Source organism: Carlito syrichta, unplaced genomic scaffold (assembly GCF_000164805.1).
Source record: "Carlito syrichta isolate Samal-C Ts95f unplaced genomic scaffold, Tarsius_syrichta-2.0.1 Scaffold303364, whole genome shotgun sequence".
Classification (NCBI taxonomy): Eukaryota; Metazoa; Chordata; class Mammalia; order Primates; family Tarsiidae; genus Carlito; species Carlito syrichta.
This window is the reverse complement of record NW_007247460.1, coordinates 298,497-308,209: the sequence shown is the minus strand read 5'-3', so window position 1 is coordinate 308,209 and position 9,713 is coordinate 298,497. Positions and strand designations below refer to the sequence as shown.

At 47.1% G+C, this 9,713-nt stretch overlaps 1 protein-coding gene across 2 annotated transcripts in view; it reads left to right on the top strand.

Moving 5' to 3' along the window:
* The window catches only part of TCP11 (t-complex 11), a 17,448-nt gene extending 11,487 nt beyond the window's left edge, over positions 1–5,961 (top strand). For both annotated transcript variants that reach the window (XM_008058493.2, XM_008058494.2), the window contains exons 4-9: positions 1,871–2,091; positions 3,048–3,184; positions 3,425–3,639; positions 3,732–3,913; positions 4,666–4,829; positions 5,533–5,961. In XM_008058493.2, the coding sequence (XP_008056684.1) occupies positions 1,871–2,091; positions 3,048–3,184; positions 3,425–3,639; positions 3,732–3,913; positions 4,666–4,829; positions 5,533–5,765 (1,152 nt within the window). In that variant the 3' untranslated portion in view covers positions 5,766–5,961. The remainder of the gene's footprint in view (positions 1–1,870; positions 2,092–3,047; positions 3,185–3,424; positions 3,640–3,731; positions 3,914–4,665; positions 4,830–5,532) is intronic.
* The last annotated feature ends 3,752 nt before the right edge of the window (positions 5,962–9,713 follow it).

The following is a 9,713-nucleotide window of genomic DNA, read 5'->3' as shown; positions in this document are numbered from 1 at the left end:
TTTTTGAGTAGGAGTCTTACTCTGTCACCCCAGGCTGGAGTGCAGTGGCACACTCATGGTCACCCCAGCGTTGACCTGCTGGGTGATCCTTCCGTCTCAGCCTTCCAAGTAACCCAGCGTTGACCTGCTGGGTGATCCTTCCATCTCAGCCTTCCAAGTAGCCGGAACTACAGGCGCACACTACCATCCCCAGCTAATTTTTGATTTATTGTAGAGACACAGTCTTGCCAAGTTTTCTGGGCTGGAATTGAACCTGTGGGCTCAGGCAATCCACTCGCCTTGGCCTCTCAAAGTGCTGGGATTACAGGCCAAGGCACTGAGTCTGGTCCTCTTTTTTTTTTAATAGAAGGTGGTTTCAGGTACGGCAATTTGTCTTTCATCTTGAAGGGATCACTTGACAAGCTCCAGACCACTAAAGCTCTAGAAACTTCACTGAGGTGACAGACCCTTGAATTGTTGTGGAGATTGTCTGCTGTGCTCTAGTTTGCATGTATTTCTAGGGTGTCTAAAGTACTTGCTATTTCCTGCTCATCAGATCCAATGGACATGACCATCTGAGGTCAAACCTCACTCATGGTGCCAGTTTTTTATCAGTCAGGGTCCAGTCAAGAGACAGAAACTACACAGTGATTGAACAAAGAGTAGCTTGCTGAGAGGAGCACACCAGAGACAGGAAGTCCCCTTCCTCTTGTAGTATCTCTTTAGTGCGCTGTTGACAAAATTTAACATTGTGCCTACCAGCAAAGGTAAAATACTTCAAGGGCTCAACTCCATTTTTGCAGAGTAAGCATGGAAGGACAGATGTGGAGCTAAGAGGCTCCAGACTGGTAACTGGCACAGCTTATTAATTCATATAGACACTATGGGGCAACTTTGATTTTGTTTGTTTAACATGAAGCGAAACAGCCGGGATCTTGCTATGACAACCCAGTATCCATTCAGTTGAACAAATATTCACTGAGCCCCAGCCCCCAACCCCCTCCCATGTTCTGTGTCCTACAGAAGCACAGAGATGAATGAAAGAATCCCCATTCATCAGGAACTTATACTTTCGGTCTAATAGTCTATTTCAGTGAATTATAATGGCTTCTTTGCCTAAAATGTCTACCTTTACAACTAGGAGCGCTTCCTCAGCATGTGATGGTATGTATTTTGTATCTGCTGTGCCCTGTATTTCTTTTTACCACACTTCTTGATTTTATTCGTCTCTTTATCTCATTCTGCCTAGATAATGATACACTATTGCTGTAACTGATCCTGTAAGCTGTAACTTATCATTGGCCTCTAAACCAAAATAATTAGGAAATGTACAGCCCCACCTTCCTGATCCTTAAAAGACGCAGGCTGGTCTCTCTGCCTTAGGCCATCTTCTTAGGAACCTCCAAGCTGTGAGAGCCAAGTGGAGGAAGAAGCGCATGTCCAGGCAGAAGCGCAAGAAAAGAAAGATGAGGTCGAGGTCCAAGTGAACCTCCAGCTTTTGTGCCCCTGGAGGCCACAGAAGTAGAAACATGAAATGCCAGAGGCTCAGGATGCTGGTGCAGCTTATCAGACTGCATGCAGTCTAATTTGTTCTCAAGGACTCTAGAACTCCACGCCATCTGATTGCCAAGACTACCTCTGGCAGATTCACCTCGCTCCTCAGACCACAGCAGTCCCTGTTGGTCCTTTGCCCTGGACCTGTGACATTCTGGACTAGTTCTGTGTTGAGTTGTGGCCGAGTGTAACGGGTGTGCAATGAATCATCTCTTCTGCCATCTTAGCTGAAGAATAAAACAAAGATGCAGGCTGGGCGGTCTTTCACTAAAGGAGTTGCCCTCTGGGGTTAGTTTGGAGCTCTGAAAGCCACTCCCTTTCTTTCTTTCCTGGGCAGATCTTACTGTCACTGCTATTACCACGCCAGAACCGCCTCCGAAGTGAGATCGAAGAAGCTCTGGATACGGACTCGCTCAAGCGGGAGGCAGAACGTGGGGCCCTGGATGTGCCTTATCTCTCCAAGTATATTCTCAACATGGTGACTCTGCTGTGCACACCAGTTCGAGACGAAGCAGTGCAGAAACTAGAAGACATTTCAGACCCTGTTTGGCTCCTGAGGTGTGAAACTTGATCACTGCCCCCCCAAAACTGGCCTCTGTCCCTGGGCCAAACACTGGATTATAGACATGATCTTGACGGCTCTTCCCTGCTGGAGACCTAACTCATCCCTTTCTCTTCTCTGGTCTGTGTGCTTTTCTTTTTCTAAGATGGCTTCTTGGGGCCTCTTAGTTATCCTAGATCGATTGCCTGCCCCCCCAGCATAATACTGTATGACATTAGAATACTTAATTCTAGCTGGGCTCGGTGGCTCAGCCTGTAATCCTGTGCCTTGGGAGGCTGAGGTGAGTGGATTGCCTGAGCCCGCGGGTTCGAGACCCGCCTGGGCAACTTGGCGAGACCTCATCTCTACAATAAATTTTAAAAATTAGCTGGGTGTGGTGGTGCGCGCCTGTAGTTCCAGCCACTTGGAAAGCTGAGGCGGAAGGATCGCTGGAGCCCAGCAGATCGAGGCTGTGGTGGCTGGGAGCGGCCACTGCATTCCAGTTTGGGCAGCAGAGTGAAACTCCAACTCAAAAAAAAAAGAATACTTAATTCTTCTGAGGAATTAAAGCATCCCTTTCCCAGGTTTCCTCTTGTCCCAATTCACACACTGTGAGGGGACAGCTCTAGGAATCCAGACCCAAAAAGTAAAAAAAAAAAAAAAAAAAAAAGCAAGTGTGTTTCTTTCCACTGATGGCCCTTTTAAAGAGACAACAGAATGACCATAGTGCAAGCCATGCAGACTAAGCCTTCTAGGTCCAGAGATTTGTCTGTTTCAGTTCTGCCACTAACTCACCCTGGATACTGGGTCCTGGGCCACGCTGTCATCTTTTGTAAATGTAGGAGGCAGGACTACATTGGTTTCGAGGCCCTTCCTAACTCTAGCATGCAGTGACTTCATGACTCCCTGTGTGGGTTTCCAGCACACTAGATTTCCTTTCACGGCATGAACATTCTCTTTCTGCCCGTGTCAGAGGGACCTTCCAGGTTCTGGGCCTGATGAAAATGGACATGGTGAACTACACTATCCAGAGCCTTCAGCCCCGCCTGCAGGAACATTCTGTCCAGTACGAGCGGGCTCAATTCCAGGAACGTCTCCAAAAGCAGCCCGGTGTGTATATAACGGGAGAGCGGGCGTGGGAAGGTGTGACCTTGGGTCTGATGTTAGAGAGGATTCTGTCTCTTTTTAGGAATAAGTTTCTCAGGCCAGGGGAGGGAGAAGGAACACTGACCTAAGACAGAAAAACCCTCCAAGCATTTATTTAGGAGCATATCTTGAAAGGAATCTTGGTCTTGAAGTCTCAGAGATAAAGATACTGAAGATGCTTACACGCCCCCTTCCCTGTCACAGACCTCCTTGATCACACCACCAAATGGCTGACCCAAGCAGCTGCAGACCTCACCACACTGCCTCCGACTTGCCCTGACACTCCGGACTCCTCCAGCGTGGCCGGCTCCTCTCCTGAGGCAGCCAACAACCCAGAGCCCCTCAGCCCCTCAATGGTGCTGTCCCAGGGCTTCCTGAACCTTCTTCTCTGGGACCCTGAAAACGAAGAGTTCCCTGAGGTAGGAATGTCCGGGGGCGCTGCTTTACTTTGTATTTGGGGCTTCCCTCAGCACCCTCTTCTCCTGACAGCCTGCTCCTCCCTGCTTCCCAGACCCTGCTGATGGACAGAGCCCGGCTGCAGGAGCTGGAGGCCCAGCTACACCAGTTGACCATCGTGGCCTCAGTCTTGCTAGTGGCCAGTAGCTTCTCTGGCAGTGTCTTGTTTGGCTCACCCCAGTTTGTGGATAAGCTGAAGCGCATAACCACTTCCCTGATGGAGGACTTTAACTCCAGGTGAGCTCCTTGACCTCGCTCAGAACAGAAGGTGAGAGGAGGTGTTCAGAACACAGGCAGGTCATGGATGACACTCACTGTCTACCACAAACCACAGAAGGGTGCTTGGAGCCATCTACAAAGATTGTTGGTTTCTTTCCACAAGTGGTCATGAGGCTTGTGCCAGAAAAATAAAACCTTTTTTTCCCCCAAAAAATGTAGTGTAGAGGATAGCTTGCTGCAACAAGTCATTGTCTAGTAGAGTGAATGACAGTGGGCTGGTGTTGTGATGGGTACCTAGGAGCTGCCCAGTCAGCAGCATGGCTGAGCATCTGCTGTGTGCAGGCTGTCACCCAAAGAGGAACCAGAAGCCCAGCTCTGTCATTGTCATCAGTGAGGGAGGACAAATGACCGTGGAACATGCCCCCAAAAGTTAAATGTGTATATATATAAAGTCCTTGGGACTACAGAATGCTGAGTGGATCCAAGGGCAGAAAGAAATGTTCTTCCAGAGTTGAGTTTATAGTTTACTTTGTTTACTAAAAGTAGAACATGAGGCCGTGCACAGAGCACAGTTGGTATCTTGAGGTAACAGTGAAGACATTGCACCTACTCTCGGGGCCCTGCTGCCTACCCGGGGCTGGGGTTGGCGGTGGCGAGGGTGGCTGGGATTCTCCCTCAGGTGGGCCTAGCTTCTGATGGGGAGCTTCCTGGGCTTTGGGCCTGTGCCAGGCCACCCAGTGGGTGCCAGCTTGCTTTTTTTCATGGTCTAGGCCTGAGGAGACTATGCTGACTGTGAGTGAACAGGTATCTCAGGAAATCCATCAAAGCCTCAAGAACATGGGCCTTGCTGCTCTGAGCAGTGACAGTGCAACATCTCTGACAGGACAGCTCCAGGACATTGCCAAGAAGGAGAACTGTGTCCGCGGTGTCATTGGTGAGATGCCTGAGGGTGGTGAGAACCCTGGGGGCAGAGACAGATCCCAACCCTGGAAGTCAGTTACCCACCTATCTAATGACATAAGGCCTGGGCATTGGGTAAGCCTTTAGTTTTTTTCAAAATGCTAAGTTGAAAATATATCCATTTCAGTTTAAAGACTGACTCTATGGTTCTAAGGAACTCATGACTTCTAGGTGTGGGATACTGATTAAGTCACCCTAGCCTATTGGTCATTCTCTCGGATTGCAGTCCAAGACATGTGACATCTTCCCCCCCCAACAAGAAATGAACGCTGAATTAGGCTGGAAGGCATGTCTTCACAGTGGGGACTCCCTCACAACCGGTGTTGGAATGGAGGCCGTGAGCTTGGCCAGCTTGCTCCTAACCATAGCCATCTGAAGGATCAGACTAAGATCTCCTCTTATGTCAAATATTCACCAGGACCTAACTGATGGCTAATTACGCAATCTTTTGAATATCAGAAATTCACTAACCCATTAGTTTTTTATCTTGCTTTGTCCTTGAGAACAAGATAGCAGCCCCCTTCCCAAAACAAACACATTTCCTTATCTATAGGTGAGTGAGCAGGCTGCTGGATATCTTAGTGAACTTGGAACATGGGGGAGGAGATGGCAGAGAGAATATTTCTCCCTGAAAACTGTTTGCCCTTGCCCTTCTCACTGTCTTTTCCTGCTTACAGACCAGCGGATCCACTTGTTCCTCAAATGCTGTTTGGTTCTTGGCGTGCAGCGGTCTCTGCTAGACCTCCCTGGAGGCCTTACTCTGATTGAGGTAGAGCTGGCAGAACTGGGCCAAAAGTTTGTCAACTTGACATATCACAATCAGCAGGTGTTTGGCCCCTACTACACCGAGATCCTGAAAACACTCATCTCCCCGGCTCTGACACTGGAAACAAAAGTGGAGTCTCTCTGATAGCGTGGCTCAGAGGCCTGGCATCTTGGACCCAGGAGACAGGCTTATCATTTTCCTGGGGTAACATCCCCAGTGACCAGCAGAGCAGCAACCCCCCCCCCACCAAATCCTCCAGCCAGTCCACCAGGGCTATAGGGATCACGCATGTGAACACCAACTGGCCCAAACCCATTCACTAATAAACTTCTGAACTGCAGGAAAACCTCCATCCTTCCTGTGCTGCAGCTGAGGCCAAGCCCTATGACCTCAGCCCCAAGTACCTGGGACCAACAAGCCCTGTCTCCCTTCTTTGGCTGTGACACCCCTCAGCATGCGGTGCTGAGCAGCCAGGATGCCCAGGGGCTAGCATTGCCTTCTCTGAGGGTCCTGAGGGCTCTGAGGACTCGGGAATTATCCCAGATGTGAGTATGAGGGCTTTTTTGGAAGCCTTTGTTTTATCCAGTGCACCTCAGGACAGGACATGGTTGAAGTTAGAAAGCTCATTTCTGGGACCAAGTTCCAATAAAGGTTTCAAATGATGCAACAAGAAGTCAAGGAGCTAAGAGCCCCAGCTTCCTCCTCTGTGGCATGGTCTCACGCAGTTTGCAGACTGGGGGCTGTGTGAACATGGACGCTGGCTGCAAGCAAGTGTTCTGTTGAAGACGAGTTTCCGAGTTCATGGGCCCTCTCTCAAGTTATCGAGAGTTCAGGCTTGGACAGTTAGGAAGGGCTGACATGGATCAAGTTTATCCCGGGTCCTGTTCTCCAGCCCAGTGTCTCCTTCCCCTGCTCTCTAAGCTTAGAACACCTTGCTTTTCCTGAAAGAGGTGATGCCGACATTCAGAGGTGGAGCAGCCTCCGTCCTCTTTCCACTGCCAGCCCAGGCTGCTGTGGCTGTGAGCGCTCGTTGGCATCACACACGAGAGATGTCCTAAGCGAATGACCTGAGACTGAGAGAGCCAACCCATCCCGCTCAGGCCGACTGCTGCAGGCCAGCTCCAGCCCAGTATGGCTGAAATGAGGAAAATGTGCAGTTCAGATTTATAAAATGGAAATTCGCTTGTACCCTCAAGGCGAGGTAAAGATACACTTCATTCTGATCCTTTCAAGTGATGGAAGGAGCTGAGTGTAACACACCTACTCTAGAAAGGACAGGAGGGGGACTTGAGTTCCACCAGGCCCAGGGTTTCCTTTTTCAGAGGGTAGATTCTAGGTGAGTGACATAGCCAGGGCAACAGAGTGATCTTTACTATGACCAGAAAAGCTGGAGGGCCTGGATCGTTCAAAGTTTCCAATCTTGTACCCAGACAGCTTCAGGATGGGGAAGCCCAGAGACAGTGGCATGTTTCATAAACAGTGAGGCTTGCCTAGCTAGATTCTCTGATTTGCAACTATAATTTGAATTTTTTAATCCACATTTTGGAAGCCTCATTGTCTTAGAGGCAGAGTACTCTGAAAGGATTCCTGTGAAGAAGACTGTCTGGTTGGTGTGTGCAGACACTGGTTTGACAACAGCCTTGCTTTGCTTTTCATAATTAAAATCTGAATCATCAATTTATTAGAAATTTCTAGTTTATTTTCTTGTGATTTCACGTGGAGGAAACAGGGATTCTGCCCCTAAACAAGGAAAGCTCCATGAAATCCTGCCCACTAGTGTAAGTGAATTAAAAAGATTTTTTGGATGTATATATTTTAAATTTACCATTAGTCAGCTGGGCTCAGTGGCTCAGCCTGTAATCCCAGCACTTTGGGAGGCTGAGGTGAGTGGATTGCCTGAGCCTGCGGGTTTGAGACCTGCCTGGGCAACTTGGCGAGACCTCATCTCTACAATAAATGAAAAAATTAGCTGTGTGTGGTAGTGTGCGCCTGTAGTTCCAGTTACTTGGAAGGCTGAGGTAGAAGGATCGCCAAAGCCCAGCAGGTCGAGGCTGCGGTGGCCGGGAGCGGCCGCTGTACTCCAGTCTGGGCGACGGAGTGAGACTCAACTCAAAATAAAATAAAATAAAATAAATTTACCATTAGTGATGTTTAGTATATTTATAATGTTGTCCAGTCATCGTGACTAACTAGTTCTAGAATATTTTCATTACCACAAAAGGAAATCCCATCAGTAACCAGTCACTCCCCATTCTCCCTGCTCCCTTGCTCCTGGAAACCACCAATCTCCTTTCTGTCTCAACGGGTTTTCGCTTTTCTTTTTTTTTGGAGGGCGGGGCTCCCTCTGTCAACCAGGCTGGAGTGCAGTGGCACAATCATAGCTTGCTACAATTTCAAACTCTTGGGCTCAAGCAGTCCTCTGCCTCAGCCTCCCAAAGTTCGGGATTACAGCCATGAGCCGCCGTGCCTAATAAATTATTCTTTATTTTTAACCTTCCTTACCAAAAATACATCTTCCTACTTGCAACTTTCTTTATATATCTCTCTCCTACTTACTGGTTCCTTTCTAACTTGCTTCTATTTCCTTCTTAGATGTATTTTTTAAATAACCTTTAAATAACTTCCAAATTGACAAAATTATTCTTTTTTGTCAATAAAGAACACTTTTTTAATGCCTTATAATTTTTCTCATCAAAACACATCTTTTGGTACACTTAGTATGTAGAATTATATATATTAATTCAAATTTTAACTCTTAGTAACCTTAAGTTTTGTTTTTTGAAAATGATTTTTAAATTTTATTTATTTTTTTTCCTTTTAATTTATTTTAATGATGTGGGGTATGATTCAGGGTTGGGTATACAAATGTTCATGATGCAGGTACCCTTGCTGATGAGGTGTGTGTCTCCCCCCTCCCTGCAGATTCCCACTACTGCCAATCCTGCACCCCCCCGTTTCCTGCTACTGCCAATCTTTTTCTTATAGTATTACGATAATTGTTCAAGATCTGCTTTGTTTCTGTGACAGATCACTCAGTATTGCAGACTCTGAGTCCATCCAAGTTGCTGTGAAGTTCATGGTTGTGTCCTTTATGGTTGCGTAATATTCCACTGCATAATATTCCATCGTGTATATGTACCACTTTTTTAAGGCTTCTTTCGATGTTCTTGCTATTGTAAACAATGCTGTAATAAACATATGTGTGCAGGTATCTTTTTCTTTTTTTTTTATTGAGTTGGAGTCTCATTTTTGTCAGCCAGGCTGGAGTGCAGTGGCACACTCCCGGCCACCGCAGCCTCCTCCTGCTGGACTTAGGCGATCCTTCCACCTCAACCTTCCAAGTAGCTGGAACTACAGACGCACGCCACCACGCTTGGCTAATTTTTTATTTATTATAGAGACAAGGTCTCACCAAGTTGCCTGGGCTGGTCTCGAACCTGCGGGCTCGGGCAATCCTCTCGCCTCGGCCTCCAAAAGTGCTGGAATTATAGACTGAGCCACTGTGCCCGGCTGAGGTATCTTTTTCATAAAGCGACTTGAGTTCCTCCGGGTATATGCCCAGTCGGAGGACTGCTGGATTGTATGGAAGGTCCATTTTTTAGGAGTCACCACCTTGTTTTCCACAGAGGCTGTACTAGTTTACACTCCCACCAGCAGTGTAGAAAGGTTCCCTTTTCACCACATCCTCTCCAGCATCTGTTGAGTAACCTTAATTTTTGGTGAAAACCTAGGAGCAAATCTGAATTGTCTGTCACATATCAGTATTTCATAGATGAGAACATTTTACAATTTTGGACACATTTCCCCATAACATAATTTTTCATGTGTGTTCATGGACCCAACTATATTTAGTTTTTCTATAACATTTAAGAAGGCAAGAAGAAACATTTATGTCCATTAGTTTTTGTCTTTTTTGGGAAATGACCCAGACATTTAATGAATTTATTTGAACATAACATTAAGATTTCAAATTAGCCAGGCATGGTGGCACAAAACTGTAATCCCAGTTTCTTGGGGGAAGGGTAAGGCAGGAGAATTATTAACCATTTCTTTTTTTTTTTTTTTGAGTTGGAGTCTCACTCTGTTGCCCAG